Genomic DNA, 20,032 nt, shown 5'->3' with positions numbered 1-20,032 from the left:
CAAAGCAACTGTTATCTACAGTAAGTAAAAACTGGTCTTTATCCTTTCATCATGTAACACGAGCTTTGTCCGCACCTGGACTCGAACCCGCGCTCTGATGGTTCCGTAAAAACTCCGTCTTTTTTTCATTGGATATAACGTAGCGATTTGATTGGTTGTTTCTGCGTTCCACCTATGAGTGATGGGCCGAGGTGTCAGCGTTTTTCTACCCGCTCTGGTGGCACGGAGCGAGGCTGGCTGTGGTGGATGTGCTGCGGGTCGAGTCGCTTTATACAGTATGGAGCCGCCCGACTTCGAAATCATGAATTTTACGGTGGCGCCGGAGGTGTCTGCCTACCCGGTGTGCAAAGAGTGGAAAGAGGGTGCGGAAGGATCGGTGTTCCATCTCGCCAACATCTTTCTGTTCCTTGGCTTCATGGGGGGCAGTGGCTTTTACGGACTCTTCTACCTGTTCACCTTTCTCACTCTGGGCTTCTTCTGCTCCACTCTCTGGTCGTGGTCGGACTCCTGCACCACGGACTCTTTTCTGTGGAGTTTGGCGATCTTCGCGGTGTGTCTGGTACAAGTCCTGCACATGTCATACAGGCTGAGGAGCTTTTCGTTTGACAAGGACTTCCAGGAGCTGTATAGCTGCATGTTTAAAAGAGTCGGAGTGTCATTGTCCCATTTTGGGAAGATAGTGGCCTGCTGTGACGGGGAAGTCCAAACTTTGGAGAAGGACCGCTGCTTCGCCGTAGAAGGAAAAACCGCTATTGACAAGCTGTCAGTGCTGCTCTCCGGAAGGTGATTGCGCACACACGCTTGAACAGCTCAGTGTCAAACATGGTACACCCCAACATAGAGTTTAGCACAGTCATGCCCCTATTGATATTAGAACAAAGGGTGTGTTTTCTAGATACTCTTTGTCATGTGAAAGTCTTACTGACAGACTCCAAATGTTTATCTGGGTCAGGGTTACTGGGACTGATCAGGATTGGCTCATGAGCTAAAAGGTTCATTATTGTAATCTGCATTTCTAGTTCACTCTTTACCTGAGGAGTCTTTGCAGCTTTGACCGCGTAGCTTTGTTTGTTTGTTTGTTTGTTTGTTTGTTTGTTTGTTTGTTTGACCAGGCTTTAACCACAACAGCTCCATGTGTCTAAATTATGCGCAAGTAAAATGAGCACATGGTAAATTAGTATAGCTTTCAAGAGCCTAGATTTAAACATGCTTTTCATAACCACATGTCCTTGGGGAGTAAAGGCTGAATAGATTACACTGTAATGATTTGCTTTTCACTCATCTATGGACAGCAGCTTATTGAACAGTTAAATGTTTTTCTGCGGTTACTGTGAAAGCACTCGCATTAGGTGACTGATTACCTTAATGATTAGTCTACTAGTATTTTCATGTAAAGTCAATGCATTTTCATCAGTTTTTGTGCTTTATTACTTTTGTAGCTAAAAATGTACTGGAGTAATAGTTTGTACAAAATGTAGCCTAGTGCACAAACGCACATTGCAGAATTTATCATGAAATCAGTTTTACACGTATTAGAATATATGTAATATATGTAGTAGAGTGCTCTGAGGCAGTGGATGCTGCCTGTGAACTTACATTTTCAGATATTTGTTCTGAGAAAGTGAGGCAGAACACCACCACAAATTTTGGATGTTACTATGATGGAAAGAAGTAGAATTGGTCCTAGCACAGAACCCTGTGGAACTCCATAATTAACCTCAGTGTGTGAAACAGCACTACTCACACGTCTCTGAGTCCAGACACTAAAAGGCAAGGAGCACTTGCTGCTGGAGCTATTTATGAAGTTCTGCATCACTGAGAGAGCAGCTCTCTTTTAGAGAGGCTAAAAGGTCATCGAAGGTAACAGGCTCACTGCACTGAATGGAGACGGGGTGGTTCATGTATATGTTAGTTTGGTCACAGCATGTCTCTGTGGCTTCACTTTGTTTTTAAACAAATTGACTTAGTGTGGAGTGAAGTGTTTGCCCACTTCCTGATTTCCTGGTGTTTTGCATATTTGTCACACTTACATGGTTCAGATCATCAATTGATATGAGACAAAGATAACCCAAATAAATATAAAATGCACTTTTTAAATGATGATTTCATTGATTAGAGGAGAAAAGTTATCCAAACCTACCTGGTCCTGTGTGAAAAAGTAATTGCCCCTCTTGGTAAATCATTGATTAACTGTGATTAACCACATTTTCTTTGGAGAGCTGCGTTCAATTTCACTAAACACACTCGGGCCTGATTACTGGAAGATCTGTTGAATCAAGAAATCACTTGAACAGAACCTGTTAGACAAAGTTAAGGAAGGCTAAAAGATCTCAAGAAGGAACACATCATGCCATCTAAAGAAAAACTTGAGAAAAAAATCACTGATATCCATCAGTATGTTAAGTGTTACAAAGGCATTTCCAAGGCTTGGGACTCCAGTGAAACACAGTGAGAGCCATTATACACAAATGGAGAAAACATGGAACAGTGATTAGCCTTCCCAAAATTACTCCAAGAGCATGTCGAAGTCTCATCCAGGAGCTGACAGAAGAACCCAGAACGGCATTAAAGAACCACAGGCTTCACATTTCTCAGTTAAGGTCAGAGTTCATGATTTAGAGACTGGGCAAAAACAGGATCCATGGGAGAGTTCACCAAACAAAAACCATTGCTGACCCAAAAGAACACAAAGGCTTGTCTCACATTTGCCAAAACAAACATCTTGATTGACCCCAAGACATCTGTGAAAGTATTCTGTGGACCGATTCAACTATTTGGAATGTTTGAGTACCGTTACATCTGCCATAAAACTAACACAGCCTTTCAGAAAAGGAACAGTCCTCAATTACTGAATGGTTGGAAGTGATGCAAATTATATAATGTGGGCTTTGTAGTTACCAGATCTTAAACTAAAAAAAACACCATTATGAAATTAACCAACAGTAAAATATGGTGGTGGCAGTGGGATGATCTGGGGCTGTTTTGCTGCCTCAGGACCTGGAAGACTTGGAACCATGAATTTTTCTACCAAAATATCACGAAGGAGAGTGTCCGGTCCGGTTTGTGATCTCAAGCTGAAGCACACTTGGGTTCTGCAGCAGGAAAATGATCCAAAACACAACAGCAAGTCCACCTCTGGCTTAAGAAAAACAAGATGAAGACTTTGGAGTGGACTATTCAAAGTCCTGACCTGTTATTAACCTCTGTCTCTCTTCCACAGCATGTCTTTATCCTGTCTTCCTTCTCTCACCCCAACCAATCACAGCAGATGGCCCCGCCCCTCCCTGAGCCTGGTTCTGTCGGAGGTTTCTTCCTGTTAAAAGGGAGTTTTTCCTTCCCACTGTCGCCAAAGTGCTTCCTCATAGGGGGTCATGTGATTGTCGGGTTTTTCTCTGTATGTATTATTGTAGGGTCTACCTTACAATATAAAGCATCTTGAGGTGACTGTTGTGATTTGGCGCTGTGTAAATAAAATTGAAACTGAATCTGATTGAGATGCTGTGACATTTAAAAGGCAGTTTATGCTTGAAAAGCCTCCAGTAAAAGACTCATTGCCAGTTATCGCCAACACTTGAGAGCAGTTGTTGCTGCTGAGGGTGGCCCAACCAGTTTTTAGATTTATGGGTACTTATGAGCCTTGGAGATTTGGATCTGTTTTCCCTTCAATAATAAACACCTTCATTTAGAAACTGCATTTTGTGTTTTAAGCCTGGTCTAATATTTAAAATAGTTTGATCATCTAAAACATTTAAGTGTGACAAACAAACAAAAAATAGGAAATCAAGAAGGGGGCTGTATGCTCCAGGCCACTATTATTTTAAGCTGCCTGCATGCAAGTGACTTCTCATCTATATATTATAGTGAGGATGACGTCACTTAATGCTGCAAATGACATTTTCTGTTGAAAGTAGAAAACTTAGAGAACAGACAGAGCCGGAGCTAAAAATTGTCTGTTGCCTGTTTTATTTTCTCGCTGAAAGCAGACGGGATTTATTGGGATATTTTAATGATTTTACAGCTCAGTGTGCCACTCTGCAGCAGGTACACCACCTGTTAAAACTGGGGCACCAAAGCCTCATTTAGTCGTGGTCACGTGATCTGGGTGTTTTTAACCACGTTTCAGAGCAGTGTTTTGAAACATCTGCACTCGCGAAGCTCGACACAGTGTTGAAATGTCTGTTTTGAACTTCCCATCTTCTGCTGCTCAACCCAAAGATGCATTTGCATTACAAATATGGCACAATTTAAGGGGAAATAAAGAGTATAAGATTACCAAGAAGCATTGTTACAACAAAGAAATACCAAACACAAATTTCCTTACTTTTTGTGCTAAGTTTAGAAATCGGAGAGGGAAAAGGTCAATTCAGAACTTGCTGGGGAATTCTCAGAATTTTACATTTTCTGTCTTTTATTTATGAAAAACAGGATAACAAGTGAACAAGACATCTCCACGATAAGAGCAAAACAGCACAGACAGCAGGACAATCATTGGACCAGGGGGAAATAGGAATGGGTGTAAGGTGAAAAATGTGTAAGGAATTTTAATCTTAAGTGTCAAAATAAAGGAAAGAACAATATAAATGCTAATAGTTACAGTAATTGAACACATGTGTTGGTGCCCAGTTTGTGTGTCACTGTGCTCCGATTGCCACAACGAACACTGTAACCCTTTCACCTTCTACCTCTTCTCTAGCTCCTCTCTCATCCTTGCTATTTCTCCCGCTTCTCATCTTTTTTCTTCTTGACGTCACTATCACTTGATATAGCTACATCACTTCCTGTTCATCTGTCTGTATCTGGAAGTCCCACAGGATCTTCGCTTGGTCATTCTCAACCTCCGTAGGAGCCGTATCCCATTTTGACCTTGGAATTTCCGTGCTATACTTAGCACAGATATTTTTATATACTATACCAACTACTTGGTTATGGCGTACTCAGAGCTTGTTTCTGAGCTGCCATAATTAGTGCCTCTGTGCTGTCTTTCAGTGCAGCTTTGCCGTGCAGGGGCCTGTCCTTCCATCATGGTTCCTCTTCTTTCTGTTGCCTTAGGTATTCACTAAACATACCATCAGTTGTGGCCAGGCTATTATCCCAGCAGGGTATCTGACGCCCAGCAGGGCATAGGTGTTGATTGCCTGGATCAACATCCATGCCCAGCTGACTCCTCAGGACTTGCCTTACTCTGCAGGTATTTGGTGGTTGCAGCTTTCGTAGTCCATGGTCCCATTTGCCTGTGGGATTCTGAGGCATTTGTAGCTGTCCTGCAATGTGGTCCACTGGCTGTGCATTTAACTCAGTTCTTACTACCTTCCCTCTTTGTTACCATCTTACTACACTTCTCTGGTCTGAATGACATGCCCATGTTCTTGTTCACTCCTGGCATACAGCTCAATGTCATCCGTGTAGAGGAGGCGGCAAACGATTGGTCCATAGTTGTACCGTTTTCATTGAAATTTCATTGCAAGTATTCCAAAAAAAAAAAGTTTATTTCTGATATTAAAATGTCCTGGGGGCATGTGGTTGCCTGATCACCCTGTGTGATAAAATTACACACATGAAAAAACATGTTGCACACTTATGTAGTAGTACAACACTACCATTACAGAATGTTTTAGGTTGTTTTAGTTAATAACTTTATCTTTAGTGTCTACTGTTGTGAACTTGACCTATTAAAATCAACTCTTGCTCCATTGTCCAACAGAATCCGTGTGACAGTTAATGGAGAGTTTCTGCATTACATCTACCCTTTCCAGTTTCTGGATTCACCAGAATGGGACTCTCTGCAGCCATCGGAGGAGGGCGTATTCCAGGTTCATTTTGTTGTAATCCAAGCTACACATTAAATACTGTGTGTGTGTCTGTGTGTGAGTGTGTGATGCACAAATCACACATCCACGAATACATAAGGAAGATGGCTCCAACTGGCGTATCGCTACATCGATCACTACGGCCGTCTTCTTCTGTTTGTCTACCACCACTATGTCCGGTTGGTTAGCCACCACCATTTTGTCCGTCTGTATCTGGAAGTCCCACAGGATCTTAGCTCGGTCATTCTCCACCACCTTAGTGGGCGTCTCCCATTTTGACCTCGGGACTTCCAGGTTATACTCGGCACAGATGTTCCTGTATACTTGGCCACTTGGTTATGGCTGGGTGTGGGTTTAAAACATTGATTTTCTGATTAAAATTGGTTTTAGTTTTAATAAAGTGATATCGATTCCTTATATCCTGAATCGATTTTTAAATATAAATGTATTTTGCCAGAAATGCCAGAATCTCATGTTAAAGCTCACAAAACTATTTTAACAACCACCAAACAGCTAAAACAGCAAATGAGAGCAGGTGAACGGATTCTGCAAAAAGATGTAAACACAAAGCGTGTGTCGTCACCCCGCGTCCACAGACACACCGTCGGGGCTGAAAGCCGACACCTCACAGATTCTGGTGCTGCAGGTTTCATCACTCTGACCAAAATTCACTGAACCAGCAGCAAAGGAAAATCCAAACTATGCTTAACAAACAAATAGATATCATCATTAATTCAGTCTGACTTTGGCTGTTTTGTTTCCACATCGATAAAAATCACTCTCTCTCTCAGTGTACTTCAAGGACAGTTTCCCATCTCAAATCTCTGTTTTCTGGATTATTTGCTTGCTTATTGCACACCAGTCTACGTACAGCGCTGTCAGCTGCTGTTTTTTGGGGGGGTTTTAAGCGACCTCTGACAAGAAAGCCTCATTTCTGCTGTTCAATACAGAAGAAATTTTAACTTTTTAAAATTATGCCAAATTGCATAACGCTTGGCTGTGTCTCTAATAAAGCTTATTTTCTTCAGTTGTTGATCTACGGCAGAATATTTTAAGGTTATCTGCTATAAAAAGCCAGGCCGGGAAAATCTCCTTCATGTTTTTCTGTGTTTTATTCTCAGTTACTTTCACACAAAGGCTCCTCTGATGAAGTCCTACAAGTGTCAGCTTTGTTTTTATACGTAGATATAAAAATGTGCACATGTACTGATAAATGATAAAAGAATTATGTTTCTGACTGCCTGAGAAAAAATTGAATCGAATCAAATCGGTGATTGAATCAAATCCATCCATCCATCTTCTTCCGCCTATCCGGTGCAGGGTTGCGGGGGCAGCAGCCTAAGCAGAGAAGCCCAGACCTCCCTGTCCCCAGCCACCTCCTCCAGCTGGCCTGGCCCAGCTGAGAGATATAATCTCTCCAGCGTGTCCTGGGTCTGCCCCGGGGCCTCCTCCGGGCCGCCATCCCTCCCGGATGGCTGAACTCCTCACACTAGCTCACACTAGCTCTCTAAGGGAGAGGCCAGCCACTCTTCAGAGGAAGCTCATTTCTGCCGGTCACTACCCACAGCTCGTGACCATAGGTGGGGGTAGGGACGTAGATCGACCGGTAAAATGAGAGCTTCGCTTTTACGCTCAACTCTCTCTTCACCACGACGGACTGGTGCAGCGTCCGCATCACTGCAGCCGCAGCACCGTCTGTTGATCTCCCGCTCCCTTCTCCCGTCACTCGTGAACACGACCCTGAGATACTTAAATTCTTCCACTCGGGTCAGGAACTCGTCGCTGACTGGGAGTGGGCACTCCACCCTTTTCCGGCTGAGGACCATGGCCTCAGATTTAGAAGTGCTGATTCTCATTTCCACCGCTTCACATTTGGCTGCGAACCGTTCCAGTGCCAGCTGGAGGCCTTCACCCGATGAAGCCAACAGAACCACAACATCCGCGAAAAGCAGAGATGAGATCCTGAGACCACCCAGGTGAAAGCCTTCCACCACTTGGCCTAGAAATCCTGTCCGTAAAATTTACGAACAGAATCAGTGACAAAGGGCAGCCATGGCGGAGCCCATCACCCAGCAGGAACGAGTCTGACTTGTTGCCGGCAATGCGAACCAAGCTCTTGCAATGGTTTTATAGGGATTGAATAGTCCGTCACAATGGGCTAATCACCCCATACTCCCGGAGCACCCCCCACAGGACCCTCAGATGGACACGGTCGAATACCTTTTACAATAATAATAATGGAGTGGATTTATATAGCGCTTTTCAAGGCACCCAAAGCGCTTTACAATGCCACTATTCATTCACTCTCACATTCACACACTGGTGGAGGCAGCTACAGCTGTAGCCACAGCTGCCCTGAGGCAGACTGACAGAAGCGAGGCTGCCATATCGCGCCATCGGTCCCTCTGGCCAACACCAGTAGGCAAGTAGGGTAAAGTGTCTCGCCCAAGGACACAACGACCAGGACAGAGAGCCCAGGGATCGAACCGGCGACCTTCCGGTTACGGATGCGATTCCCAACCCCCTGAGCCACGGTCGCCCCTTTTACAAGTCCACAAAACACATGGAGCAGTGTCCTGCATGGAGAAGGACACTAGAGGCTGAGATTAAGAGATCATGGAGGAAAGTTAGCCAACTGAGAGCCCCAAACGAGAGGTCATCCAGCAGCCACGGAGCAGAGACCAGAGGGGGTTGCAGTAACGTGCCCGCTGGCTCTGCCGGCAGCTAGCTGTGCCAGAGAGGACCGGGCCTCAGGCCCAGAGGCCTGAGGGCACCCACCCCCCCGGAAGGGGCCCAGCCAGGCCACAGGCGCCAGGCCCCACCAATTGGCCACCAGGAGTGAGCCGGTACATACTTGAGCGCCCAGCCCCAGACACCAAGAACCACCAACACACCAACGTCTGAAGGCATCGGCCACTGGCAGGGAGTGTGGTGAGGGGAGATAAGCCTCCATACCTCAGAGAGCCTGAGATGTTCCCAGAGAGGTGGAGTCTAAGACCCGACCTGACATATAGATACAGACGAGCAGGCGCACGCAGACACAAACGTGCATTCCCACCCCATATACACAAACGAATGCTCGGCACTCACCCTGTAGCTGTTGGCATGATGACATTGTATATAATTTGGATTATTTCTTTATCTTGTCAAGATCCGTGTCATCATTGTAAATTGTTTAAGCTGCACATTACTTTGTTTGTTATTTTATTTAGTCAAATTTACTATTTGACAATTTACTTTAGTCAAAGTTTTGGTGCTTTTATTTTGAAATTCAAGCTTGCTTACAAGTTGCGCTAGTTTCCTCTTTGGGTAGAAAGAAGGAGAAAACACCTGTAAGTGCAGAAAGAATGTTTTTTTTAATTATAAGTTATGTTAAGAGGACTTTAACTACACACGGTTAAACTGGTAAAGGAAACCTCAGAAGAACCTCAGAAAACCACTTGCATCTGCCTGTGCTTCCAGGGAATCATACACCCGACGTGGAGACAGACACAAATAGGCACTGTACACACAATCACACTCCCCAAACACACTCTATAGGGGCAAACCGTACCCAGACCCAGCAGATGTAACCCTTCTCTCTGGGGTGGAGGAAAGCAGACCGCCTCCTTATCTGCAGTAGCAGGGAGGCCCCGCACCCCAGACCCCAATCTGACGGCCAGCACCTCCTCTCAGCCCCCCAGCCCTGACGGCTAACAGAACGGGGGTGAGTGAGGCTCAGTGTCTAAACGAGTCTCACAGGCCTGAATGCACGCTTAAAGCCTTTTATGGTTCTTGTTTGATCTGCTGCTCACCACTAACAAGCACAAGCATACGTTTTGGACTTTTCTGTAATTTTGCACATTTATTTGTTACAATTTAATTCCAAAGACTTGTGATGACAGATTTCTTTCTTTGTCACAACAGCTTTTTCTTTATCATGCAGAAAAACAACAAAAATGTTGTATTGAGGTTAAACAAAGTTTAACTTGTTTTGTGGTTTATTCTCAGGTGACGCTGCGTGCTGATAACCCCTGCCGGTACGTAGCGTGGAGGAGGAAAAAGCTCTACCTGCTCTTTGCTAAGCATCGCTACATAGCCAAGATCTTTGCCCTGGTTGTACGCAATGACATAGCAGAAAAGCTGTATTCACTCAGTGACAAGACTTTTGACAGATACGGACACCGCTACGATCTCCGCTTACCATGTTACCCTCACATGCCGGGGACTGAAATAGAAAGGGCTGATGACCATCTGCAAGTGCCGGTGCAGAGCAGGGGGGCTCCGTAAACATACACACATGCACATTCTTCATGCGCTAAATCGCAGTGCGTGGAAGTCAGTGTCAGTCAGGCTGCAGACATGTTTGCAGACAGGTAGACCATATACCTGAGCACGAAAACAGTAGTGTTGTTACTCACAGGGCCATAATTTATGGGGCAATGAAACTTTTGAAACTTGCTTCGGATTTTAAATCAAACGATCAAGATCTGTTAGAAGTGCAGAATTTATCTTTATTTTAAGGGGTTTAGCAAAATGATTGCATTATATGACTTATACACACTTTTATACAGTTATAGCGGCGCCAAAGAGAATGGACAGTAAATTAAATTATGGACAGTAAAAATGTAGCAGATCTAAAACTCTGGATTTGATTCTAAGTGTTGAAGTTTGGAGAGTTAATGCAAAGAGACACAGATGAAGGATGACATCATCAGGCTGCAAAGCCAACAGAAGCCCGTCAGAGAGGAACAACTTTAAGAGTGGCAAATCAACAATCGTGGACATTTTTAAGAAGGATGCATTGGCCAGCTCAGCAGTAACTGAAGGCCTGGACAGCAACTAAAAGGAATAAATTCTTTCTGGGTTTTGGGGGGTTGTTGGGTGCTGGGGTCCTGATCTTTGAGACTTTTCACTCTCATTGTTAAGTGCATTTTGTGACAAACGCACATACTCAGACAAAACACAGAAAACACAAGATTGCTGGTTTGTGTATCCATTTTTTCCTTGTAGGCGCTGCTTGTTTTTTATTGTTTTGTCTTACAGGTGCAGCAGTTGGAGACTCATTGTTCTTCTGTCACAGGACAGCAGACGTCTTAAATTCATATGATATTGACGGATTAGATCAATATGTGTTGTCAGTGGTACACTGACTGATGTTGTTCTGTGACAATAAATGATTTTACTGTGTAGATGCCAAACACAAACTTAATCAGTTTTCTAAGCACTGGAGTTCATTTTGTCAGTATGTTAGGAAGTCTAATGTATAAATATATTTTCAGCCTTAATGCCTCTGAAAGTGAAGTTACTGCGGGTTTGTCAACCAAACGCTTCGACAAAGATCCACACACCCAGCAGAGTCATTCAGATGCTGGTGCAGTCTCACTGCTTGTGTTGAAAAAGTTCACATATAAGAGTATTAATAAAGTATGAATAACAGAGGGTCGTTTTGTGTGATTGGATCCATTGAGGAGAAGAGAAGGAGGATCCGAGCAATTCTGACGATTTTGGAGAGAAGAAGCAAATTTTCTTAAGAACTTCTGCTGAAAGTTAACCTTTGATCTGTCGCCCCCTGTCGGAGCTCTTGGGCACTGCTCTCGCCTTGTTCCCCTTTTAGCGTTTTCCTGTCAGCTGTGTGGAATGTGAGACGCACACAGCATCAGAGGCTCCAGCTATCCGGCCGCTTTCCCCTCTCACTGCTGTCCAGAGCTCCTCCGGCTGCTCCTCTGATCGGTAAGTGAAGAAGTCCTCACTTTTACGGGCTTTTAAGTTGAACCTAAGAAATTCCAGCGCAGCTGCGCAGCTGGACCATGTCTATTTCTACATGTGAGCTCTGCGCGTGCTACAGCTGCTGTACAGAAGTATTCACTGGCGTCCACATTTACAGTCAGATGTTGATAAAAGAGCTTCTTTACCATGAGCTGTAACGCGTTGTGTAATCTGACTACTGCTGCGTAGACTGTAAGCTGTACTTTCCCACCGGCGTTGAAAAGACAGAAACATGAATTCATTCATGACTGCAAATATGCAGCTGTGTATGTGTGCGAGTCTTCTTCAATGACAAACATGACGGAGCTCAGCTAGACCCAGTGTAGGAGCTCACTGTTGCGTTCACTAATGAATAAAAACGAGAGGGACAGTTTCTGTCGCGAACCTAAACTTAGCATCAGTAGAGTGACTGTATGACTTAATGAAGGGCAGCTGGGTTTCAAACAAACCGAATTCTAAAATAAACGTGTCAGGGGAGATTTGTGACAGAAGGATAGCAGGAAGGCTCCGAAACCAGTGAAACCAGCTCTGACGTATGGTGTGGACACTGTGGGACCAATTAAAACCACAGGAAGCTGACCTGGAAGTGGCAGTGGGAAGATAAGATTTTTGTTGGGAGGGACCAGAAAGGATAAAATTAGAAATGAGTATAGGACAGCATATATGAATAACAAGCAGAGAGCTAGTTTCACTTTAAAGCCGAGTCTGGTCCACCTTTGTTGTCCTGGAGTGAAAACAGATGACAGTTAATTATGCACGTATTTGAAACCATCTACTTTACTCTCAGATGAAATTTCGATCTGGAGATTTTGTCAGGTCCTGACATCTAAAAGACCCTTCAGTTCATAGAAGTAATAAAAGAATAAAAGCTGTTATTATTATCATGTCTGGTTTTTCCTCCTGGTCATTCCCACAGTTTCAATGGGAAACTAACCTGTAAGAACACTGGTTTGGTTCAGTTCGAGATGTTGTCCTCAAATTATTTTTGTAGGGCAAATGTTCACCGGTGTAACTGACATTCTCCTTTGGTTTAATGTTACATTGAACAATGTTTAGTGGATGAATGGGAGCAAAATGAGAAGTGTTTTGTCTACATGGAGGAAAATGTTCTAGCATTCGTCTGCCTGTGAAACGCAGCAAACATCATGGTAAGTATTAACGTGCCATCCTGGAGGAAGGGGACTCGCTATGCTGCTGCCATACGTGACACTGACCCCAGCCAAATGCTAAACCAGTGAAACTACAGTTGGAATATATTTAAAGCCCTTCCTATTTTGGAGCGCGTCTCATTGTTGCCTGCTGTTAATTCCAGTAACACCAAAGCAGCTGAAGTTCACTAACAACCCACTTCACTCCCCAGATCAGTTTAGCAGACTCGATGCTGTACTCTGATTAACATACAAGTACCTTAAAATATTAGAAGCAAAGTACTTGAATAAGTATACTTAGTTACCTTTCACAGCTGTGTAGTTTGTATGCTTTGAACAACCATCCTCCCACATTCACTTGTGCTCGCCTTACTCCAGTGTCCAAGGTGCCTAGCCAAAGGATGTCCTCCACCCCAGATGGGCCCACCCTCCTGCTCACCACGCTGTCCTCCTTCCCTTCTTCCATCCCGGCCGCCACGTCTGCAGATTCAAATGCCACCTCGTGCCAGGAGTGGGAGCAGACCCACCACCTGCTATTCCATGTGGGAAACCTGTCCCTGCTGTTGGGCCTGGCCATCCCGACTACCTTGGCTCTGCACATGATCATGCTGCGCCTCCTCCTGACAACAGGTCAGTTCACAGCTCGTTCCCGTGATGGGATCCAGAAGCAATGTAGTGGGGAAGATTTAAGGACCATAAAGTTATCACATCGTAAGCAGATGCGTATTCTGAGTAAAAGCTGCCCGTGCGTTAGTAAACTTCTACCAGGACAGGCTTGTTGACAGTTGACTGTAACGCTGGCATTTTAAAGATTTATTGGAAACTGTTCTGCACAAACAGGGGAGACCCTAAAAGGCTGTGACAGTGGGAGATAAAAGCAGGATGGAAAAAGCACTTCCAACATGTTTATCTTTGCTTGGCAAGAGAATGGAGACAGGAAGCAGCAGGACTTATTGAGGCTGTGGTTGTAATGTTGACAGCTCCGTTATTTATGCTGCTATTTTAGAGCAAGTCAAGTTTCAGTCTCTCAGAGAGCGAGTAAAGGAAGAGTGCTGAAATGTGTAAGGCAGCAGTTTTGGTGGTTTTATCATAAGACTGGATGGGTAATCATTATATAACACCGAGTAAGACATTTATTCATGTATCCAGACGAGCACATTTCTAAATAATTGTCATGATGTCTAAAATCAAAATATGTGAATGCAATGATTATGAATTTGTGAGCGATACAAAAGTAAAGTTTTGGACAATACTCCCATATATGAGCTTAGAAACAGAGCAGTGTGTGGCTCAGCGTTGTCCCGTAAGTTTCCCATAGAGCGATTTATTTTAAACGTACTACATTTATGGAACAATTAGACTACCTCGCTTGTTTGTCTCACTGCCCAAAGCTGCTTTATTGTTTTGCTGGCAAATTCAGATTCTGAAGTTCGAAATGTGCAAAAGATAAGTGAACAGAAGAAATAAACTGGGAGGAAATCATAAATGAATGGTGGGGTGGCTCAAGACTTTTGCACAGTAGTGTACATTAAAGTAATTTCTGATATTACAACCATACCAGATACTTTCTCCAAGATAAGATGAAGTGTTTCTTGTCTCAGCGTGGTGTGTAATCAAGTGCAGTGTGTAAGTCGGGTTGTTCTTGCAGGATGTGGTTTATTCATCGCGTGGGCCACGCTGTTCAGGTGCAACATGGATCTAATGGTGTGGAACGTGGTCTTCCTGGTGATCAACTTCGTGCACCTTTTCTACCTTTTGTATAAACGCAGGCCGGTGAGTTCAGCATCAACATCACTCACATTATACAAGATCATTGCAGGCCGCCCACGTGTGCTCATCAGAGGAGCAGTGGAGCTTCTAGCTAATAAATATGGGTTCAGTTCTGTTTCGTGGTAACACAATGCGATTATGTCTGCAGCAGCACACACCTACACTTTGGAGCAGCAGACAGGAGGAGCAACAAAGTGCGGCTGTAGTTGTTTTTTCATCAGAGAATTAAAGCCTTTCATTCATTAAAGTTCAAAAAACATTTTTATAACTTTTATAAAAAACATTTTCTCTCGAGTTACTTTGATTGTCTTAATAAGTGACTTGACATAAAGGACTATTTTTATTTCTTTCATCCTTTAATTAACCAGGAAAGTACGAATAAAGCTTTTTTCATAGTGTCAGTGTCTGAAGTGTTTCTGAAATATATCTGGAGGACAAATTACAGCTGTTCTGGAAACTTGCCAGAGGTGTTTTTGTCTTCGGTGCAAACGAGACACGACTCGAGTGTACAAACTGTGGAGGCAACAGAATCATCCTGGTTATTCATGCGCTGCTTCCCTTTTCTTAAATGGTCAAACTCTCTGTGTGTGAGGTTTTGGAAACACTTTTGTGACTATTTACTCTTTATTCTCTTTATTTGTAGTACAACAGTTTTAAAATGTATCCACACAAAGTAGCTAAACAAACATAGTAAATATGCAGAATGCCCCATTTAAGAACAATATGCATCATGTTGTTGATTCATTAACTTGTGAATTCATATAATTCATGTATACTTATTATTTTCTATACCATAATTTATAAATGGCTCGTGTCATTATCCCAACTAGGCCTGTGCTTCAGTGCGCTGGGCTACACTGACTGTGGATGAATGCTCAGGTCAGACTAACCGTCTCAAACTGTTGCTGTCAGATTAAGATTGACAGGGAGCTGCGGTCAGTCTACAAGAGGATGTTTGAGCCTCTGCATGTGCAGGAGGCTTTGTTCCAGCGACTCACGGGACAGTTCTGCACCATTCAGACGCTGAAGAAAGGCCAGGCCTACGCTGCTGAGGACAAGACGTCTGTAGACGAACGCCTCAGCATTCTGCTCAAAGGAAAGTATGTGCTGTTTGTTTCCCTAATGAAAGTCACATAGGTCTGACTAATACACACGATTAAGGTTATTATTTTAACACCGTGCTTTTCTGATTTAGTTGGTCAGAATTTTGAATTTCATTTTTTGTGTGTGTGATAGGATGAAAGTTTCATACCGAGGCCACTTTCTGCACAACATCTATACCAACGCATTCATTGACTCTCCAGAGTTCAGGTCCACTGAGATGCACCGAGGAGAGAAGTTTCAGGTAAATTCACTTGCATGGAAGCTCTGACATAAAGGATGGACATCGTTTGCAGGGCCGATTTCCTTCTCTGGCTGTAAAAACATGTCTGACTTTGCAGAACATGAATATTCAATAAAGATTTAAGGAGGTCAAATTTCTTTAAACAGAGCTCTGGAACATCATAAAGTTTCACATGCATGGTAATTCAATGTAGCATATTTTTGAAGTACTAATAATAATAATAATAATAATAATAATAATAATAATAATAATAATAATACTAAACATAGTAAAATAAATGTTCTTTTGCATTCAGAAATAACAAAAAGCTTTTGAGAAAGTCGTCATAAAATAAAGCGCTTAATTCAAAAACTTGTGGAAAGGTATCATTTGACTTTCCCGTCTTCTTTTTTCCTTAACTACACTTCATGTAAGCAGTCTGAAGTAATGTTAACTTTAAATCCTCTGAGGTCTCTGAACGTTCCCTTACTCATCTCCTTACAGACTTCTGTTCAGCCATAGACGCGCAGAGACGGCACAGTGTCTCAGTCAATCTGTAGATAGACGACGAGAACAATCAGGCCCAAGAAAACCGTGAAACGAAGCATATAAAAATATGTATCCCTACCTGTGGACACCTTAACACTTGTTAATGTGTCTGATTGACAGGTGACCATCATGGCAGAAGAGAACTGCAAGTTCCTGTGTTGGTCGCGAGAGAGACTTACCTATTTCCTGGAGTCAGACACTTTCCTTAATGAGGTTTTCAGGTTCCTCATCGGCAAAGATATCACCAACAAACTGTACTCTCTGAATGATGCCACACTCAGCGACAAGGTGAGTCCCGCTGGTGTCGATTTATTGGAGCATCTTGTTTAATGTGACAGCTGTAAGAGTGCTCACTGTGCTGACGAGGATGTTGGTCATGGATATGTTGTAGGCTGTGAAGAAAATGGACCGACAGCCCAGCCTGTGCTCCCAGCTGTCTATGACGCAGGTGAGAAACAGCATGGCGAGCAGCAGTGACACCGACGATGTTCTCAACCAGATCCTACGAGGTGGATCTGCTGGATCATCACTCCGTGAGTCTTAATGGGATATTTACTCTGTCACTGCAGCACGTGCTACAGCAGCGATCCACAGCTCTGCCAGTGTTCCCAGCAGCTCAAACGAGTGGGGCTCCCTCACTTCCTCCATAAATGTTCAGTGATGTTGAGGTTTATCTTTGGACTTCTGCATGTTGCCTCCTCGCAGGCTTCTGTTCACACGCACACATTTATATTTCTAAAGGTGCTGCTGAGATGAAATCCTCACCAGATGTTGGTAACAATCCATTCAATCCACACGTGAAAATTAAAATATGTTTAACAGTGAGAAACGACACATGAACACAGTGAGGTGCAAATAGTCATGAACTCTGAAATCCTGGCTCAGCTGCAGAGGGCTGGTGCAGTGGATTCAAGCGGAGGCTATGGCCACCTTGGGCGCCATGCAGATCCTGGTCCACGATACACTGGTTTGACTCGAGACGTTGTTGGACGCAGAGCGGATGGAAATTAAGTGTGTGCATGGGGATAGTCACATAGATCCCACGGTGCCAGTGGAAATAACGTATACATAGACTCGAGGCTGTGGTTTGACAAGTTAATGGGGCAGTGTGAAGAGGTGCGCTCACAACGTGTAGGGACATGTGATGTTTGTGCTGCGCTCAGTGGTGATGCAAAGTCGTCTAACACTGCTGATTCTACTGGTAGGGCAGATTGTGTGCTAGTTTGGGCCATTAGTGGGGGTCCTGTTCGAGCACACTGGCATGGACCCCATCATGGCATCATGGCACAGGGTATCGCTTTCATAAGTTCCTTCATGAGGACGAATGCAGTTGGGATCGCTGGCTGGACCCTGTGTTGTTGGCACTTCGGGAGGTGCCCTAAGCATCCATGAGTTGCTGTTCAGCAGGAAGCTGCAGGGGCTGTTGGACCTTAAAGAACACCGTGAGGAAGGTCCAAGCCCGGGTAAGAGTGAAATTCTGACGTTCCTTGTAGCATACCTGTGCATCAGAGAGGTTCCTGAGGCAGGCGGGGCTCACAGCCAACCTGAAGAAGTGTGCGGTTGGATGGAGGGAGGGACAGTATCTGAGGTCCCACTTGGGATGGTTGTTACCGACATCTGGTGAATTTTATGTCAATAACACCTTTAGAAATATATTTCTTCAAAAATTAGTGAAATGTTTACTCGCTGTATGTGATGTTAAAACAGTTCTTCTGTAGTGCTAGCTAAATGCTGTACACACGCTTAATGTAATTGATCTGTGCAGCATGAATGCATAAAGATGAGAAGGGGGAAAGGATGCATGGTAGGATTGTAGGATGACATTAAGTAGCAAATATTATGCTGCTGGCTGGAAGCAACGCAAGGGAATAAGATAGCAGTGAAGGAACACACAGGTGGACTGTCTTATGCAGAAAATGTCACCTGAAAGGTAAACTGCATGGTGGAGTCAGCAGAGAATTCATTTCATTCACTTTTGTCCTATAACACCAAAACACAACACAGTTGCCTCAGGGCACTTTATATTGTAACGGCCAAGGAGGGGCGCCCAGCTGCAGTGGATGATACAGGACAAGGACACCCTGTGGAAGAGAGATTAATAATAACTAATGATTACATGCAGAGTGCTGCATATGCTCACACTTCAGATTGTTTAGCCACAATGTTCCATATTTTTTTCATTTTGTGTTTTTCTAGAGATTTCACCCGGCACCAAAGCATCCTCAAAAATGAATCCTATAGAAGAAGGCATGGAGGATGATGTGTTTGAAGAATCGGCCTCGTCTGACCACATGCCCAACACTTCCACTGAGAATGTGTAGCCAGCAGCGCCCACAGGGGCATACTATGGAGTCCAACACAGCTGACACAACTTTCCTTGTGTTAGCTTGAGGGAACGCAAAGCCCCATCAGACACGATGGGTATCATGACGGTGGTTGTCAACTTATGTTTCCTCACATAAAAATGTGCATCTCATGTGTCATATGTCTTTTCATCCCTGTGACTGCAACATACTAATTAGGAGATGTTATCAGAGAAGAATCTTTAAAAAACTTCAAAAATATAACTACAATGTAATATTGTTGCAAATAGGACCAAAGTTAATGCTGCAAACATCTTTAATACAGTGATTTAGCACAAAGTAAACCTTTTTAATTGAGATAATATATTTATTTTACCCCTGAGTGCGCTCTAAAGCTGAAACTTCAAACTGGATCGATAGCGTAATAAAGGCTATAGGAGCAGTTCAGGCAGTGTAAAGGAGACACGTAAATCTCAGAAGGTTGATTATGTTCTCTCACTGAAAACATCCAGATGAACAGAATCAACCTTTAAAGTATAAAAACATTTATATATTTTCTGCATCACCAACTGAGACATACAACTTAACAAATTTCTCATATAAAATTTATTCTCCCAGCAAAGAATCCTTTTAAGAATCAGTGAAACGTGGTACTAACTCATTTTAATCTGAAACTCTAAACCACGGAGTTTACAAAGACAGCCACTGTCATCATGCAAACCTCTGTGTTTAAGTCCAACATAGCTCACTAACCCTTAATCTTGCTTCATAGCACATCACTCAGCTCTATAGTCTATAGATATGTTTAGCACTAACTGGGATAGCTGCAGCTCAGGAGGCAGAGCAGATGGTCTATGGTTGGCTGGTTTGATCCCTGGCTGATCTCCAGTCTGCACGCTGAAGTATCCTCAGGCAAGATACAAAACCCAGAGTTGCTCTCTGATGCACTCATCAGAATATGAATGTGTCATTGTTAGATAGAAAGCACTTAGGCTTAGAAGGTCTTGCATGAGCGGATGTGAATAGATGACTGAGGCATGCTGTACTGACTTTGAGTGCTCAAGTAGAAACTGTTCATTTACCATCAGTACATATTTGTCTCAGACCTGAACAAACAGCAACAAAGTTGATACATTATGTCATATTACACTATAATGTTCTTAGTTCTTACTGCAATTGTTTCATTTGGAGTTCACTGTGTATTAAATGTATGTGATCACATGTATGTACAGTGCATCCAGAAGGCATTCACAGCTAGTTCCATATCCTGTCATGTTACGGTGCTTTTCCACCCTAAAACCCTACACACATACCCCGCAGTGACAAAGGGGAAAATGTTGGCTTGAAAATTCTTCAAAATGTATTAAAAAAAACAAAAACTAA

The 20,032-nt window shown here is 43.5% G+C and overlaps 2 protein-coding genes across 2 annotated transcripts; both read left to right on the top strand.

Annotated features, from left to right (window-relative positions):
- The first annotated feature begins 154 nt into the window (after positions 1-154).
- On the top strand, positions 155-11,214 carry popdc3 (popeye domain cAMP effector 3). Its single transcript, XM_086310253.1, has 3 exons — positions 155-783; positions 5,702-5,810; positions 9,798-11,214. Exons 1-3 carry the CDS (start codon positions 182-184, stop codon positions 10,074-10,076), a joined length of 990 nt encoding a protein of 329 aa, XP_086166379.1. The 5' UTR covers positions 155-181; the 3' UTR covers positions 10,077-11,214.
- A 179-nt stretch (positions 11,215-11,393) lies between these two features.
- Positions 11,394-20,032, top strand: popdc1 (popeye domain cAMP effector 1). The gene is made up of 8 exons (XM_086310251.1): positions 11,394-11,519; positions 13,082-13,333; positions 14,352-14,476; positions 15,386-15,573; positions 15,710-15,818; positions 16,467-16,634; positions 16,738-16,879; positions 18,543-20,032. Exons 2-8 carry the CDS (start codon positions 13,105-13,107, stop codon positions 18,665-18,667), a joined length of 1,086 nt encoding a protein of 361 aa, XP_086166377.1. The 5' UTR covers positions 11,394-11,519; positions 13,082-13,104; the 3' UTR covers positions 18,668-20,032.

The sequence above is a fragment of the Aulonocara sp. 'chitande type north' Nkhata Bay genome, linkage group LG11 (assembly GCF_057382095.1).
Source record: "Aulonocara sp. 'chitande type north' Nkhata Bay isolate Kocher_YH1m ecotype deep benthic linkage group LG11, A_spYH_male_GT1.1, whole genome shotgun sequence".
NCBI lineage: Eukaryota > Metazoa > Chordata > Actinopteri > Cichliformes > Cichlidae > Aulonocara > Aulonocara sp. 'chitande type north' Nkhata Bay.
Note: the sequence above shows the minus strand (reverse complement) of the source record. Positions and strands in the feature narration are given on the sequence as shown.